The following is a 17162-nucleotide window of genomic DNA, read 5'->3' as shown; positions in this document are numbered from 1 at the left end:
TTAACAAGTGTTAAAACGTTAGCACCACAATTGAGACTTTCCTCTTTGTCATATTCTAAAAGGTTGAAAGCAAACTGAAGACACAGTATACTTTCTCAATCACTGTAATTTAAAGCTGACTCTCTTCTCTAGAAAATCACTTGCATATCACTGCAATCCATTTGTTAACCAAACATTTTTCAAGCGTGTGCTATGTACCAGGCAGCTGCTCTAGATGTTTGCAATAAACGCCATACTAAATAAACACAGTCTTTGCCTCATAGAATGGAGAAAACACACACACGTAACCAGGAAAGGGCCATAAAATGTCATTACTTATGAAAATAATTTGTGACAAAATTTCTCCAGCATCTCAACTGCAGAGAAAACAAACCCTCTTGTAAATTATATGAGTTAGAGAAAATTAATTTCAAAAGTGCAATGGTTTATCATCTTTACAAAGTTTTTCACGGAAAAAGACTGGGAGCTGAATGCATCTCAGTGTTTGCTACGATGTGACGTGGGATCGTTGAAAGTCATATTTATTTATTAGCTGCACCCAGCTGCCTGTGTGTGTGTGTGAGTCGCTCAGTCCTGTACAACTCTTTGAGACCCCATGGACTGTAGCCCACCAGGCTCTGTCCATGGGGATTCTCCAGGAAAGAATACTGCAGTGGGTTGGCATTTCCTTCTTCAAGGCATCTTCCTGACCCAGGGATCGAACCTGTCTCGCTTATGTCTCCTGCATTGACTGGCAGACCTTTTACCATTAGCACCACCTGGGAAGCCGGCACACGGGATCTTAGTTCCCCGACCAGCGATCGAACTCGTTTCCCCTGCAGAGGCCGCGGAGTCTTAACCACTGGACCACCAGTAAAGTCCCTAAAAGTAATTTTTCTTTTTTTAAGTGGCACTCACCATGGGAGAGCACCACGTAAGACTAGGGAGCAGGCCTGGAGGCTCCTCTGGGTCTCCCTTTCCTCCGGAACCACTGCTCCGAAGCTTAGCCACACCGCCACCAGTAAGCCCCTCTGGACGCCCCCGAGGGACTCGACCCTCCGCTGTGCGCCCCAAAGTCCCGGCGATTCCCCAGGCACCCGCTGCAGAAGAAGAGTTCATCTGTCTGTCTTCCAGATCTGCCAGCGGGCTCTGCCAGCTCCGACACCTGGCCCTCCTCTCTGCCTCCCGGGGGGACCCAGCTCAGTGCAGCCCCCCAGGACCGCCGACGACAGACGGTGTCTCCGGCTTCCCCCCGGGCTGGCCGCTCTCGGGTTACCACCACCCAGTGGTCTTGTACGTTAGCGAGTGCTAGCGCCGCCACGGCACCACCTCCGTCTTGCCGGAACCTGGAGAACTTCGCGCCAGGTCAGCTCCACAGCACTTCGTTGGGCAGGGGGCCGGGGCGGGGCGGACACCCCTACTACCTCCCCCAACCCGCCCGCACGGGTCGGGGCCCGGCGCCCGCAGATTCGGGGGAATCTTCCCGGATCACAGCCTCTCGGGTGGCACGGGGAGCGGCGGAGTCCGGGGACCAGGAGGTCAGGCCGTGGGTGGGCTGGAGTCTGGAGTCCCCGGTCCTCCGGGGCCGGGAGGGGTGGGGCTCCCCACTGTCTCCGCCCCGGGGGCGGAGCCGAGGTCCGAGCCTGCGGTACTTGAGACTGGGAGAAACTGGTGTGGGGCTCCCTGCCCGGCTTCCGCCTTCCATTGCCCGGTCTCGGACCGTGGAAGACCCGACCCCGCTTCCCGTGTCCACCACCGGCCAGACCCAGCCTCCCGGGTCCCCGGCGTGGCCCACGGGCCCCGGGGCAGGTGCAGGTGCGGCGCCCGCCTCTTTCTCCCACCCTGGCTCATCCTGCCGGGCGGCCATGGCACGAGGAGACGCCCCGAGGGACAGGCAAGTTGGGAACCATGTAGGGTGCGGCGTATGGGGATCCTGCGGCCGTGGGCAGCGCAGAGCCGCTCCCCTTGGGCTCTCTAAAGCGCAAAGACCAGTTGGAACTACAATTCCCGTCAGCCCCCTGCCTCGGGTGCCTGAGCCTGGGTGATGGGGGTTGTAGTCCGCTCTCCGAGCGGGGTGGGGGAGGGTGCTGGTCTGGGAGGCGGAGGGGCCGCCGGAGCGGCAAGTCCTCCGAGTGACCTTCTGTCTGATCCTCACAGCTACCACCTGGTCGGGATCAGCTTCTTTATCCTCGGGCTGGGCACCCTCCTCCCCTGGAACTTCTTCATCACAGCCATCCCGGTGAGACTCGTGGCTGGAATGATAGATCCAAGGCCACAACCGCCAGCCGTCCCTCCAGCGGCCTTTCCCTGCCACGCTGCCTGTGGGAGTGTCAGTCTCTCAGTCGGTCCGACTCTTTGCGACCGCAATGAACTGGAGCCCCACCGGGCTCCTCTGTCCATGGGATTTCCTAGGGAATCCTCACTGTGTCTCCTTTGTCGGCTGAAACAGAGGGCCGCAGAGAGGAGAGGTCCCTCTCTCATGGCTAGGATCCACAAGCTTTCAGGAATGCCCAGATCCTAGCCCAAGGCCACCAGGTCAGGAGATCCTGTGGAGCCAGCAAGGAGCTACCCACCCACCTCCCCTTTGTCATTATTCCTGGGCTGGTAACTCCAAAAGTGGTTATCCAAGCCTTTGATTTTCTTTGAAATATCATGAATTACATTCATTCATCCAATGCACACCTAGAGTTCCTGGCATTGGGGTTACAGGAGGAACCATAGCTGAGGAAGATTGCATCCTCACCAAGCTTACATTATTTCAAGGGAAGGCAGGAATCCGGGGCTTGTGTTCTCTTTGGTACGGAGTTATTCTTGTATATTAAAAGCAACAACTTTCCAGATGCCTCTTCAGTGCCTAGCTCTGTGCTGGGCCCTGGAGACCCAAAGATGAACCAGCCCCTGGTCTTGAAAGCAAGATAGGTGCCAAGGAAATGTTGGTGATGTAACATGGCGTGTGCCATCCCAGGCTTGGAGCAGAGTCCAGTGGGTCCCCAGAGGAGACAGCCACTCCTTCTGATTAATAATCAGGTGATCTGTAACTTGGGAGAAGGGTAGGTAAAGTATTTGTGTTGGGAAGGTGAGTGGTCAGAGAGGGGAGGGAATTTCAAACAGAGCCAGCAGCCTGGTGAAGGCAATGAGAGGCAGAGGTGCCAACCTGTACAAAGGGCCAGAGCTTGGGGTGCATGGAGCTCTAGCAGGATGGAAAAGAAATGGGCCACAAAACGGAAACTGGTTCTGAAAGGCCCCAAATGCTGTTCCATAACCTTAGGGCTTTGCCCTGCAGGCCACAAGGAGCCATGGGTGGGGAGAGGGGCAGTTGAGCAGAGCTGTGGCAGGATGTGTGTTCCAGAGAGAAAGCAGTTGGTCAGCATCTGATCCAGAGCCTGGCTTACAGTCAGAGCTCCATAAATACCCAGGAATCTAGAAACTGCTGCCGGAGTGGGGGTGGGGGCCGCGACCGAGGCACCGGAGAGGAGGGGTGATCCAGAGATGGAGCACGGCCCAAGCTGGGGGTTCTTAGGGCTTGGGCTCGGTCCCAGACTTCAGTTCGATTCCGTGCCCGTTCATCGAGCTCCGACTACGTGCCAGGTACTGGGGACAGCGCAAGGAGAGAGAGACAGTCCCGCAGAAGTTAACGGAGCGATCCCGGGCGTGGGAGGAGGCAGAGGAAGAAGGCTGGGGGGTTCCCGAGGCTAGGTAGGTTGTGGGGTAACCCTGCACCCTACCCCCTGGCCTCCTGGCAGTACTTCCAGGGGCGGCTGGCGGGGGCCAACAGCACCGCCGAGACCCTGGGCACCAACCACACGAGCTCCGCAGATACCTTCAACTTCAACAACTGGGTGACGCTGCTGTCGCAGCTGCCGCTGCTGCTCTTCACACTCCTCAACTCCTTCCTGTACCAATGGTGAGAGCCCCGCCCCCCGGGCTCAGTCTCAGGCCCGCCCCCTGGGTCCCGCCCCCTTTGCTGAGGCAGCTCCATCTGGGCCCCGGGCGGTGGGCGGAGGGAAGCCCTCCCATCCTCCCTCCCCTCCCTCTGCGTCTCTCACCAGTCCCCACTGTCCAGCGCTGGGATGAAACTCTTCGCCCTCCTCCCCTCGCCTGGCCTGAGTCCAGCGATGCCCACTCTGCCCTCTCCCCCTTCCAAACAGCATCCCTGAGACGGTGCGGATTCTGGGCAGCCTGCTGATCATCCTGTTCCTCTTTACCCTGACGGCGGTGCTGGTCAAGGTGGACATGAGCCCCGGGCTCTTCTTCTCCATCACCATGGCCTCCGTCTGGTTCATCAACTGTGAGCACCTCCCCTCCCCACCTCCCTACCCTGCCCGACCAGGGCTTCAGCTGAGCCTCTTGTAACTGAAAGGGCCCAGGGTATCGAAGGGAAGACAGAAGAAACATCACCCATATCCCTGATGAGAAACCAAGGCCCAGAGGAGAGGAAAAGTCACTCATCCCAGGCCCTGCAGTGACCTGAGAGCAGGTCTTCTGGCCCCCAGCCCCTCACACCCAGGGCTGTACCACGGAAGAGGAATGCATGTGGGGTGTTACACCAGAGTGTCCAACCTAGTCCAGAGTCCCCTATACACCCAGCCACACCCCCTCCAGGGGGCCCTCAGGGCCTGCCTAGTTGAGCAGCGGCCCCCAATCCTGTCCTTCCACAGCTTTCGGTGCAGTTCTGCAAGGCAGCCTCTTCGGACAACTGGGCACCATGCCTTCCAAGTATAGCACCATCTTCCTCAGTGGCCAGGGCTTGGCTGGGATTTTCGCTGCCCTTGCCATGCTCATATCCATGGCCAGTAAGTAGATTTGGGTGGCAGTCTGGGATTCTGGGGAGCAGAGTGTATGCTAAGGGTGAGATGTTTTGGGCTGTGGTGGATACAGAGGTGATGAGGTGATGGGGGAGCTGGGGATTGGGTATGGGGCTCTTGAGTCCTACCATGAGAGAATGATGGGTGAGGACTGGGTTAATTTGGGGCCCAGGGCAGGATTCCTGAGGCCAGCACTGGCCTGTGGCAGTAGGTTGAGGGAAGGGGAGACAGGTGTGGGATTCAGATAGACTTGGGTCTGAACTCCGGTTCCACTGTTCTCTAGCCAGGGGCATTGGATAAGGTACTTACCTGTGTTTGCTTCCCAACCTGAATGATTCTTACAGCTCCATACTCAGATTGTAAGAAGCAGGCATTTATAATGAGCACATAGTAAGCGCTCAACAAAAATGATCGAGTGAGGGATGCGAAGGGCCGGGCCAGGGCCCCTGCACAAGGGTCCTCAGTGTCAGTGGGAGGAATGGGAGAGGCCAGGAGGTGAATCTGAGATGTGTGTAGTGCGAAGGAGGACAAGCTCCCTGAGGGAGCTGGTGGACCTCCCTTCTGCAGCTGAAGTCTCTGCACAGGTGGCGTGGATGCCCAGACGTCTGCCCTGGGGTACTTCATCACGCCCTGCGTGGGCACCGTCATGTCCATCGTGTGCTACCTGAGCCTGCCCCACCTGGTGAGCCTGGTATTGGGCTCGAGGCCCACTTCGGAGCATCACAGATACCGCCCTGAGTCTGAGGCCTTGAGAGAAGCCAAAGGAGGCAGAGGGGCCCAGTCCTGATCCCCAAAGGAGTCAGCCACTGGGGGACCCCAGCCTCTAAGTCAGCAGGGTGGGGAGGGATCCAGGCACCTCAGCCCAAGCCAGGCAGGGACAACGCTTTCCTTCTGCAGAAGTTTGCCCGCTACTATCTGGCCAAGAAACCATCGAAGGCGCATGGTCAGGAGCTGGAGACCAAAGCTGAGCTTCTCCAGTCTGGTGAGCCCGGGACCCTGCCGGGGAGGTGGAAGAGCCAGGGGAGGCTGGAGCCCTCTCCACAGGGAAGCATTTTGCCTCTGTCCCCAACTAGAGCCCTCATCTCTAGGAGCCTCAAGTGAGCAGAGGCAGATGATCTTGAAGGGAAGTCAGTGGGACTAAAGTTATCCCTTCAGTTGCCCTTTGGGCCTCAGTTTCCTCCTCCATAAAACGGGGAGGCAGCAGAGCTTCAGGCCTGCAGGTCCTAGATCCAGGTGTGTCTGAGTTTAAATCCTAGCTTCATAACATCCAAGCTGTGTGATCTCAGTCAAGTCACATAACCCCTCTGAGCCTCAGGGGATTTTTTTGTTTTTGTTTTTTATAAAGCAATGGTAGTGGAATAATCCATCTAAGGTGCTTAACTGTGCCTGGTACGTGTATGTACTTAATAAACAGTGAAAGTGAAAGTGTTGGTTGCTCAGTCATGTCTGACTCTTTGCAAGCCCCTGGTGGACTGTAGCCCACCAGGCTCCTCTGTCCATGGATTCTCCAGGCAAGAATACTAGAATGAGTGGCCATTAGGGAAGATCCAGGGGATCTTCCGGACCCAGGGATTGAATCTGGGTCTCCTGCATTGTAGGCAGTTCTTTACCAACTGAGCCACCAGGGAAGCCCAATAAATAGTAGGTTGGCGTATTTCCATTAATTCTCTTGGCCTGCACCTGGACTGGTGGAGGGTCACTCATTTTAACTGCTTGGAATCTCCCCTCCTCCGGCCTGGTTGTCACAGGCATGACCCTGCCCTCTCCTCTTGCCCCAGATGAGAAGAATGGGATTCCCAACAGCCCGCAGAGGGCAGCCCTGACTCTGGATCTTGACCTTGAGAAGGAGACAGAGGTGGAACCAGAGGAACCCCAGAAGCCAGAAAAACCTTCAGTTTTCATTGTCCTCCGGAAGGTTTGGCTTGGATACAACCCCCAACCCTCATCCCTGGGGAAGAGAGAGCTGCTCTCTCAGCCTACCCCAGAGACTCTTAGAATGGACTAAGACCTTAGTACTCAGCTTGTCCACCCCGAGGTGACAGGGTCATGGTGGGTCAGGGACACACTGGGCCAGGCCCCAGTGTCCCGCTCCCGGGGCCAAGGCTTGGGTGGAGGAGTTGGGGCCGCATGTTGGGCTCCGAGTCTGGCTGCCCCCTCACACCCCTTGCTCTGGCTTCCAGATCTGGCTGACGGCGCTGTGCCTGGTGTTGGTCTTCACAGTCACCCTGTCCGTCTTCCCGGCCATCACAGCCATGGTGACCAGCTCCACCGGTCCTGGGAAGTGGAGTGAGTAGTGGGAAGCGGCAGAGGACAGGGCAATGTGAAAGGAGGGGAGAGAGGGGAGTGAGCAGCCTGGACCGGGATGAGCCCCCTCTGTCCCCCACCAGGTCAGTTCTTCAACCCCATCTGCTGCTTCCTCCTCTTCAACGTCATGGACTGTCTGGGACGGAGCCTAACCTCTTACTTCCTGTGGGTGAGCACGTCTACTGGGGTGATCAGCCGTTTGGAGAAGCAGTCAGGGATCAGAGAGTGTGAAAGGGCGCGGAAGGGTGACTTCCCAACACTGACTGGCCCTGGTCTGGGTTTGGTAACAGAACAGCCAGTTAGCACAGAGCACCAGCCCCTGGAGGCATGCAAGCCAGGGCTTGGACTGAATTCTCTGAAAGCAGAAGCCATGTCCAGTTGACCTCTGTCTCCAGCATCCAGCTGAGGGCCCAGCCCCTGGTGCGTGGAGAGTGTTTACACAGAGGTTCCCGCACCATGTGAGAGGTCAGGCAGGATTCCTAGTATTTGGATTGTTTTTCACCATGATGCTGCTTCTTTCAATGAAACCTTCCAAGGACACACAACAGATATAGTAAATCAAAGAGGAGGTGCTCTGATCAGGTCTGGATCCCCAGTTTCCAATCCCATCTGCCCCAAAGGGTTCTTTGGAACCCCCAGGGGTGCTCAGCGCAACCAACTTTGAAAACCAGAGACGTTCTTCTAGTTCTGCACAGACTGGTGCTCAGAGAGGCAGAGGCTGGGCGCTTATGGGCGGGATGGCCTTGGCCCTGCCCCTCGCTCTCCAGAGGGGCCCGTGCTGGGTCCTCCCAGGCTCACACGGGGTAGGTCAGGGGAAGTGATAGCTGACTCTCTGAGCTGAGTGGAGGGGCTGGCCCGGAGCAGAGGCGCTGCTCCTGGGGAACGCCCTCACCCCCGCCTTCCGCCGCAGCCCGACGAAGACAGCCGGCTGCTGCCCCTGCTGGTCTGCCTGCGCGTCCTGTTCGTGCCGCTCTTCATGTTGTGCCACGTGCCCGAGAGGTCCCGACTGCCCATTCTCTTCCCCCAGGATGCCTACTTCATCACTTTCATGCTGCTGTTCGCTGTCTCAAATGGTTACCTGGTGTCCCTCACCATGTGCCTGGCGCCCAGGTCTGGGGGATGGGAAGGCGAGGGGAGGGCTTGGGAGTGGGGAGGTGGGCTCACTCTTGGAGAGGGACAGCTAGCTGCCAGGAGTTTGGCTTCCGGCCAGCCCGGCCCGAGCTGTTTCTCCAGGCCTCACTGGTGCCCCGCCGTCAGGCCAGGAGCTGAGGAGCGGGGGACTCGGCTGGGAGGTTCCTACCTAGTAAGGCAGCCCAGGCCGATTCTGGGGCCTCCACTCTGGGCCTCAGTTTCCCCCTCTGTGAGCAAGCAGGTTGCACTGTCATTCCTTAGGGCCCAGCTACTCTCCCACATTCTCAGTTGCAGGGGACCCAAGGTTGAGGTCACAAGCAGAGTTCCTGGGCTGCTCACCCTGGGGACAAGGGAGCGTAGAGGGGACAGGAAGACCAGGTAGGGGACATTTTGCCAAGAAGGAAGGCAGGGGCATCTGGATCCCAGGGGCGGGAGAGACGTCTGTGTCCAGTGGCCCCGTTTTACAGATCAGGAAACTGGAGTCCAGAGGGAAGGGCCTCATTATAGTGGCCCGGAAGTTGGGCCAGCCCAGACCAGAAATCATCCGTCCTGTTGTTAGAGGGGCATAGGACATGGGGCTGGGTCCAGGGTGGGCCCCACATTTTTCTCAGAGCTCCTCTCCTGTCTGTTCCAGGCAGGTGCTGCCACAGGAGAGGGAGGTGACCGGCACCCTCATGACCTTCTTCCTGGCGCTGGGGCTCTCTTGTGGCGCCTCCCTTTCCTTCCTCTTCAAGGCGCTGCTCTGAAGCACTCTGTCGAGGGCTCTCCCAGCGTCTCTCTTCAGAGCTGAGGCCCAGCGCTGGGGGAATGACGGGCCAGGCTCAAGCCTCCACCGGGCCGGGTGGGTGGGGGCCCTGTGGCCTGAGGGTTCCAGCAAGAGGTGGGCACAGCTCTCCTTCCAGGGCTGGCGGCCACCTGGAGTGCTGCTAGGAAGAATTCACCACCTGCCATTCCAGCCCTTACCCAGGAGTGGAGCTGACGCACTATCTGGATGCACATAAAACCTCATTGAAAGGGTGGTCATCAGGGAAAAGAGGGCCGAGGACCATGGCCCATCCTCACCGTCAGGACTGCGTTCGTTAATCATGACAAACCCACTGGCGAGTCGCCGGAACTCAGAGGCCACAGGTGGAGTCTTGTCAACCGTGCAGCTGGTGTGGACGCGGCCTCAGAGCCATGTTGGGGTGGGGGTCAGTCCAGGGCAGGACCTCCTCTTCTCTCCAGGCCTCAGCAACCCCTCGGTCGGGTCTCTCGGACTTCAGAACAGAGGAATCCAGGGAGTTTGAGGGGACGGGGGAGAAGGAGTTAGGGATCTGAGGGATTTCAAAGGACCCTCCGGGCCTCAAACAGTGTCTAGGTCGCCAGCGCACACTGTGTCCGCTCCCGGAGCCTAGCTGGGCCCGGTCCTGGAACTGCAGTTAGCCTGCAGGCATGAGCTGCATTTTACAGTTTGCAAAACTCTTCTGACCTTGCCCTTTTGCTGAAGCCACGTTGAGGCCCTTGGAGGGAGGCTGGCAGGGACTGTGCTCCTCTCTGTACAGGTGAGGAAACCCAGTCCTGGGGGAATGACCAGTTCTTGGCAGAGCCAGAACCCAGTCCCCACCTCCCTGTAGGTGCTGTTCTTCCTGCCCTCTGCCTGCTTCCCTTTTCCTCAAGGGGTTCAAGGGGAGAATCCTGAACACTTACTCCACCTTTTTTTGCTTGTTTTTCCCTCAGACCCTGTTCCTGGGTCTAATAACAACCATCTTCATTTGTACAATGATCTCACTGAATCTTTATTTCCAAAGCGCTTTCAGTTCTGTTGACTTTGATGAGCTGGGTGAAGTGGGGATGATTGTACCCATTCGACAGATGGAATGACTGAGGCCCTGAGAAGGGAAGGGATTTGTGGGCATCCCTGGGCTGGGCCTTCCTGGCCACATGATTGCCAAGGGGTACCGGCTTGCAAGGAGCCCTGTATTCCAAGACAGACTGCCTGGTTGCATGGATAACTATGACTCTCTCCCCGCACCAGCGTCCTCTGCCTCCCCAGGCTTCCCCTTCTCAGAAATGGAGCCTCAGAGATACAGTCAGCCAGTTCTGCAGAGGGATGGAGGAAAGGCCTGCTTTGCCACACATCTGTGCTACCCTGCCCAGGGCAGGGAAGAGCAGGGTGTTTGAGATTACCAGCACGGACCTTTCTGCCCATTTGCCTTTCTGCCTCCCATGGCCACTCAATGATCAGGTATTACAGACCAGGTGATAAGTCAGCACCAGGCCCTGCTCAGAAGCCACGGGCTGTTTTGCAACCAAAGAGGAAAGTGAAGCAAGATATGGTCTTGGGGACTTCCCCAGTGGTCCAGTGGTTAAGAGTCCACCTTGAATACAGGGGACGCTGGTTTGAATCCTGGTTGGGGAGCTAAGATCCCACACGCCCAGAGGCAACTAAACTCATGCTACAACTAGAGAGCCTGAGCGTCGAAGTGAAAGATCTGGCATGCCTCAATGAAGATCCAGAGCAGCCACACACACACACACAAAAGATACAATCTTGGGAACTGAAATAAAGACACAAGGCCAACTCCAAGTGAGGATTCATTCCTTCCACCATTAGTCACTGTGCCAGGTTCTGGGTGGTCTGACAACCCTGAAACAAAGGAGCTATGACCCTGCTCCCAAGGCCATGGGAAATAGAATATAACTTGTAATAGGGCTTGTGAGGACCCTACAGAATGTGTAATATGAGATGCTAGAGGAGGGGGCCATTGATCTGACTGGAAAGTTTAGGCAGGCATCCCTGAGAAAGTGTCCTCTGAACTGGGCATTGAGGGATGAATATGAGTTTGCTGGGCTGAGGTGGGGGAGGGGCAACCCAGGCAGACGTACCAGAAAATGCAAGGCTTGGATGGATATGGAATGTTCAGGGAACAGTGGGCCTTCTGGCAGCAGGGCAGGGGGTGTGGGGAGTCCTAGGGTGTGAGAGAGGGGGAGGGGAGAGGATAAGGCTGGGGCAGTGGGCTGCAGGCAAATGCGGAAGGGCCTTAGGGGTGAGGCCTAACCAGGGAATTCGAGGGAGGAGGAGACATAAAGGAGAAGAGGCGGCTCCCTTTACAGAGCCATTCAACCTGGTGATTTCAGTGCATGTGCCCGGACCCAGCGTCCTGGGTTCGAAGTCAGGCTCTTTCCCGGCAGTGGGAACAGGGATTCCTGAAGACTGGAGTCCTGGAGAAAGCGCTGGAGTACAGGTTGACATTTACTAAATGGTAGCTGTGGTCCTGGGAATATTTTGTACAGACCACTAAGCCTAACTGTACCCTTTGGCTGGGACTGGTGGGAGCAGGACCCCAATACTTCCTAGGTCCCCTTCTCTTCTTCACCTTCAGAGACTATTGTCTGTTGTACTCAAAAGCTCCCTAGACCTGCCAACCCCAGCCATCCCAGGGAACCCAATGGTGCTGGGCCATGGCCACCTGGTGCAAGCCCAGGTGGGGCTGAGCAGTGGAGGATCGGCCCAGAAAGAGAACACCCACCCGTCAGATGCCCTTACGATGTCACAACCTGCAATTCCTTCTTCCGGTCCTCCTTCCCGGGTATGCTCAGCCCAACTTGCTCATCAGATCAGGATGCAGCTGGGTTTAATGTTAGAGACAAATACTTGAAAAATTTTAAAAAATAAAATAAAAGGGGACTTTTCTGGTGGCCCAGTGGCTAAGACTCTGCGCCCCCAATGCAGGGAACCTGGGTTTGATCCCTGGTCAGGGAACTAGATCCCACATACTGCAACTAAAGAGCCTCTGTGCCACAACCAAGACCCAGGGTAGTCAAATAAATAATAAAACCTACTTTTAAAAAAAGAAACAAAAACTTGGACTGAGGGGCTACACTTGCTGGTCCCTCTGCGATGCCCAGCACTACCCCCCTACCCAGCCACTGCCACCTCCCCAGCCTGACACAGCTCTGCCAACAGGCCCGGTTTCCCTCAGAAGCAGCCAGCGTCCGCGAACAAACAGTTGGAGAGGGCTCTAAGTGGCGGGCACTGAGACAGGCTCGTGGAGGGATGCAAACATTGGAAGGCCAGTCTTTATCCTCAAGCTGCTTGCCTTTTCATGAGATGGACACTTCCTGGTTTTGTAAATGGATTTGGCTTTCCAGTTAAAAGTCAGAGATTGGACTTTTAATGGTTGAGAAAAGCATTGGCCGGTGGTTGAGAATCAGCCTGCCATTGAAGGGGACACAGGTTAGATCCCTGGCCTAGGAAGATTCCACTTGCCGTGGGGCAACTAAGCCCGTGGGCCACAACTACTGAAGCCTGAGCACCCAGAGTCCGTGCTCTGCAACAAGAGAAGCCACTAAAATGGGAAGCCTGAGTAAACTAGAGAAAAGCCCACACAGCAACAAGGACCCAGCACAGCCAAAAATAAATCAGTTTTATTAAAAAGGAGTCAGAGATTGTCAGAACCGATTTTTTAATGATTCAGCTACATGCTGTCTGCCACTTTGGAGTCAAAAACACAAATAGACTGAAAGTGAAAGGATGGACAAAAGGTATTTTGTGCAAACGTAAGCAAACGACAGTTGAGGTGGATATACTAATATCAAAAAAACAAAAAGACTAATTCAAAAATCATTCAGGAGACAAAGAAAGATGTTATATATTTATAAAAGAGTAAGCCATCAAGAAGATATAATAATTATCAGTTCAGTTCAGTCACTCAGTTGTCCCCAGCTCTTTGCGACCCCATGAATTGCAGCACGCCAGGCTTCCCTGTCCATCACCAACTCCCGGAGTTCACTCAGACTCAACATCCATCGAGTCGGTGATGCCATCCAGCCATCTCATCCTCTGTCGTCCCCTTTTCCTCCTGCCCCCAATCCCTCCCAGCATCAGAGTCTTTTCCAATGAGTCAACTACTCTTCGCATGAGGTGGCCAAAGTATTGGAGTTTCAGCTTCAGCATCAGTCCTTCCAACGAACACCCAGGACTGATGTCCTTTAGGATGGACTGGTTGGATCTCCTTGCAGTCCAAGGGACTCTCAAGAGTCTTCTCCAACACCACAGTTCAAAAGCATCAATTCTTCGGCGCTCAGCTTTCTTCACAGTCCAACTCTCACATCCATACATGACCACTGGAAAAGCCATAGCCTTGACTAGACGGACCTCTGTTGGCAAAGTAATGTCTCTGCTTTTGAATATGCTATCTAGGTTGGTCATAACTTTCCTTCCAAGGAGTAAGCGTCTTTTAATTTCATGGCTGCAGTCACCATCTGCAGTGATTTTGGAGCCCAGAGAAATAAAGTCTGACGCTGTTTCCACTGTTTCCCCATCTATTTCCCATGAAGTGATGGGACCAGATGCCATGATCTTCGTTTTCTGAATGTTGAGCTTTAAGCCAACTTTTTCACTCTCCTCTTTCACTTTCATCAAGAGGCTTTTGAGTTCCTCTTCACTTTCTGCCATAAGGGTGGTGTCATCTGCATATCTGAGGTTATTGATATTTCTCCCGGCAATCTTGATTCTAGCCTGTGCTTCTTCCAGCCCAGCGTTTCTCATGATGTACTCTGCATATAAGTTAAATAAGCAGGGGGACAATATACAGCCTTGACGTACTCCTTTTCCTATTTGGAACCAGTCTGTTGTTCCATGTCCAGTTCTAACTGTTGCTTCCTGACCTGCATATGTTTCTCAGGAGGCAGGTCAGGTGGTCTGGTATTCCCATCTCTTTTAGAATTTTCCACAGTTTATTGTTGTCCACACAGTCAAAGGCTTTGGCATAGTCAATAAAGCAGAAATAGATGTTTTTCTGGAACTCTCTTGCTTTTTTGATGATCCAGCAGATGTTGGCAATTTGATCTCTCGTTCCTCTGCCTTTTCTAAAACCAGCTTAAACATCTGGAAGTTCATGGTTCATGTACTGCTGAAGCCTGGCTTGCAGAATTTTGAGCATTACTTTACTAGCGTGTGAGTACTACCTAAAAACAAAGTCCTAAAAAATAAGGAGCAAAAATTGACAAAATTGAAGGAGAAATAAACATGTATACAATAATAGAGCCTTCAAGATTCCGCTTTCAATAAAGGATAGAACAACTAGAGAGAAGATCAACAAGGAAACAGAGGATTTGAACATATATGAACCAAATAGGCCAAAGAGACCTATACACACAACACTCAACCTGAAAACAGCAGAATATACCTTCTTTCCAAGTGCACATGGAACGCTCCCCAGAAGAGATCATATATTAGGCTACAAAACAAAGCTGCAATAACTTTCAAAAGAGTAAAATCACACAAAGCATCTTTTCCACTCACAGTGGAATGAAAATAGAAACCAACAATAGGAAAACTGGAAACTTCACAAATATGTGGAAATTAAACAACATTCCCCTAAACAACTAATCGGTTACAAAAGAAATCAAAAGATAAGTTAGAAAATGCTTTGAGACAAATGGAAATGGAAACAACACACTAAATTTTATGGGATGCAGCAAGAGCCATGCTGAGAGGAAACTTATAGGTGTCAATGCCTGACATTAAAAGGAGGAAGGAGCTCAGGCAAATTTAACCCAGAGCGAACAGAAGGAAGGAGATGCTAAAGATTAGAGAGGAGATGAACAAAATGGAGGGTAGAAAAACAACAGAGAAAAATCAATGAAACCAAATGTTGGTTCTTTGAAACAATCAAGAAAATTGACACACTTTTGAGTTGTTTAAGAAAAAAAGAGATTTTTAAATTACTAAAATCAGAAATGAAAGGGGTCATTACTATCGGTTGTACAAAAATAAAAAGCATTATAGGAGAATACTATGAACACTTGTATGCCAACAAATGAGAAACCTAGATGAAATGGACAAATTCCTAGAAACATACAAACTACCAAAAGTAACTCAGGAAGAAATAGAAAATCTGGATGTATCTATATCAAGGGATGAGACTGAATCAGTAATCAAAAACCTCTCAGGAAATTCCAGGACCAGTGGACTTCACACGCAAATTCTACCACTCATTTAAAGAATTAATACCAAAGCTCAAAATCTTCCAAAAAATACAAGAGAATACTTCTTAACTCTTTGTATGTGACCAGCATTACCCTGATGCCAAAGCTAAATAAAGATATCACAAGAAAAGAAAACTACAAACCAAAATCCCTTATAAATATAGGTGCAAAATTCCTCACGAAACACTAGTAGACTGAACCCAGCAACACAGTAAAAGAATTATACACCATGACCAAGTGGGACTTATTCTAGAATGATGGTGGTTCACTGGAATCAACCTAACATTGGACCTGGAATGTTAGGTCCATGAATCAAGGTAAATTGGAAGTAGTCAAACAGGCGATGGCAAGAGTGAACATCGACATTTTAGGAATCAGTGAGCTAAAATGGACTGGAACGGGCGAATTTAATTCAGATGACCATTATATCTACTACTGTGGGCAAGAATCCCTTAGAAGAAATGGAGTAGGTGACTCATAGTCAACAAGAGTCCAAAACGCAGTACTTGGGTGCAATCTCAAAAATGACAGAATGATCTCTGTTCATTTCCAAGGCAAACTATTCAATATCACAGTAATCCAAGTCTATGTCCTGACCAGTAATGCTTAAGAAGCTGAACTTGAACGGCTCTATGAAGACCTACAAGACCTTTTAGAACTAACACCCAAAATAGATGTCCTTTTCATTCTAGGGGACTGGAATGCAAAAGTAGGAAGTCAAGAGATACTTGGAGTAACAGGCAAATTTGGCCTTGGAGGACAGAATGAAGCAGGGCAAAGGCTAATAGAGTTCTGCCAAGAGAACGCACTGGTCATAGCAAACACCCTCTTCCAAAAACACAGGAGAAGATTCTACACGTGGACATCACCAGATGGTTAATACCAAAATCAGATTGATTGCCTTCTTTGCAGCCAAAGATGGAGAAGCTCTATATACAGGCAACAAAAACCAAGACCGGGAGCTGACTGTGGCTCAGATCATGAACTCCTTATTGCAAAATTCAAACTTAAATTGAAAAAAGTAGAGAAAACGACTAGACCATTCAGGCATGACCTAAATCAAATCCCTTATGATTATACAGTTGAAGTAACAAATAGATTCAAGGGATTAGATCTGATAGAGTGCCTGAAGAACTATGGACGGAGGTTCATGACAGTGTACAGGAGGCAGTGATCAAGACGATCTCCAAGAAAAAGAAATGGAAAAAGGCAAAATGGTTGTCTAAGGAGGCCTTACAAATAGCTGAGAAAAGAAAAGAAGCTAAAGGCAAAGAAGAAAAGAAAAGATATACCCATCCAAATGCAGAGTTCCAAGGAATAGCAAGGAGAGATAAGAAAGCCTTCCTCAGTGCTTGCTTTGGCAACACATATACTAAAATCGGAACAATACAGAGCAGATTAGCATGACCCTTGAGCGAGGATGACACACAAATTTGTGAAATGTTCCATAGTTTTATTCATGTTGATGCATGGCAAAACCCACCACATATTGGAAAGTAATTAGCCTCCAATTAAAATAAATTAATTAAAAAAAAAAGAAAAAAGAACGCCTTCCCTCAGTGATCAGTGCAAAGAAACAGAGGAAAACAATAGAATGGGAAAGACTAGAGATCTCCTCAAGAAAATTAGAGATACCAAGGGAACCTTTCATGCAAAGGTGGGCACAATAAAGGGCAGAAACCACATGGATCTAACAGAAACAGAAGATATTAAGAAGAGGTGGCAAGAATACACAGAACTATATAAAAAGATCTTAATGACCCAGATAACCACAATGGTGTGATCACTGGCCTACAGCCAGACATCCTGGAATGCGAAGTCAAGAGGGCCTCAGGAAGCATCACTATGAACACAGCTAGTAGAGGTGATGGAATTCAAGCTGAGCTATTTCACATCCTACAAGATGATGCTATTAATGCGCTGGCATACTCAATATGCCAGCAAATTTGGAAAACTCAGCAGGGACCACAG

At 52.1% G+C, this 17162-nt stretch overlaps 1 protein-coding gene and 1 non-coding gene across 4 annotated transcripts; both read left to right on the top strand.

The window, feature by feature from the left end:
* Positions 1-1659: 1659 nt before the first annotated feature.
* Positions 1660-9978, top strand: SLC29A2 (solute carrier family 29 member 2). 3 transcript variants are annotated; one of them, XM_024987192.2, is made up of 12 exons: positions 1660-1873; positions 2137-2218; positions 3723-3883; positions 4128-4267; positions 4638-4772; positions 5369-5466; positions 5682-5766; positions 6563-6699; positions 6965-7070; positions 7172-7257; positions 8116-8198; positions 8854-9978. In XM_024987192.2, the coding sequence occupies exons 1-12, from the start codon at positions 1845-1847 to the stop codon at positions 8963-8965; spliced, it is 1254 nt and encodes a 417-aa protein (XP_024842960.1). In that variant the 5' UTR covers positions 1660-1844; the 3' UTR covers positions 8966-9978.
* Positions 9979-16539: 6561 nt separating this feature from the next.
* LOC112444944 (U6 spliceosomal RNA) lies at positions 16540-16646 on the top strand. The gene has a single exon (XR_003033351.1). It is a non-coding gene; the product is annotated as a U6 spliceosomal RNA (small nuclear RNA).
* The last annotated feature ends 516 nt before the right edge of the window (positions 16647-17162 follow it).

The sequence above is a fragment of the Bos taurus genome, chromosome 29, assembly GCF_002263795.3.
Source record: "Bos taurus isolate L1 Dominette 01449 registration number 42190680 breed Hereford chromosome 29, ARS-UCD2.0, whole genome shotgun sequence".
In the NCBI taxonomy this organism is placed as follows: Eukaryota; Metazoa; Chordata; class Mammalia; order Artiodactyla; family Bovidae; genus Bos; species Bos taurus.
Note: the sequence above shows the minus strand (reverse complement) of the source record. Positions and strands in the feature narration are given on the sequence as shown.

Bases quoted from the DNA above. Each gene is read 5' to 3' on its own strand.
- SLC29A2 (XM_024987191.2), top strand. From the start codon at position 1,845: ATGGCACGAGGAGACGCCCCGAGGGACAG. The intron at 2,219-3,722 runs GTGAGACTCGTG...GCCTCCTGGCAG, and splicing joins TCTTCATCACAGCCATCCCG to TACTTCCAGGGGCGGCTGGC. The intron at 7,071-7,171 runs GTGAGTAGTGGG...GTCCCCCACCAG, and splicing joins CACCGGTCCTGGGAAGTGGA to GTCAGTTCTTCAACCCCATC.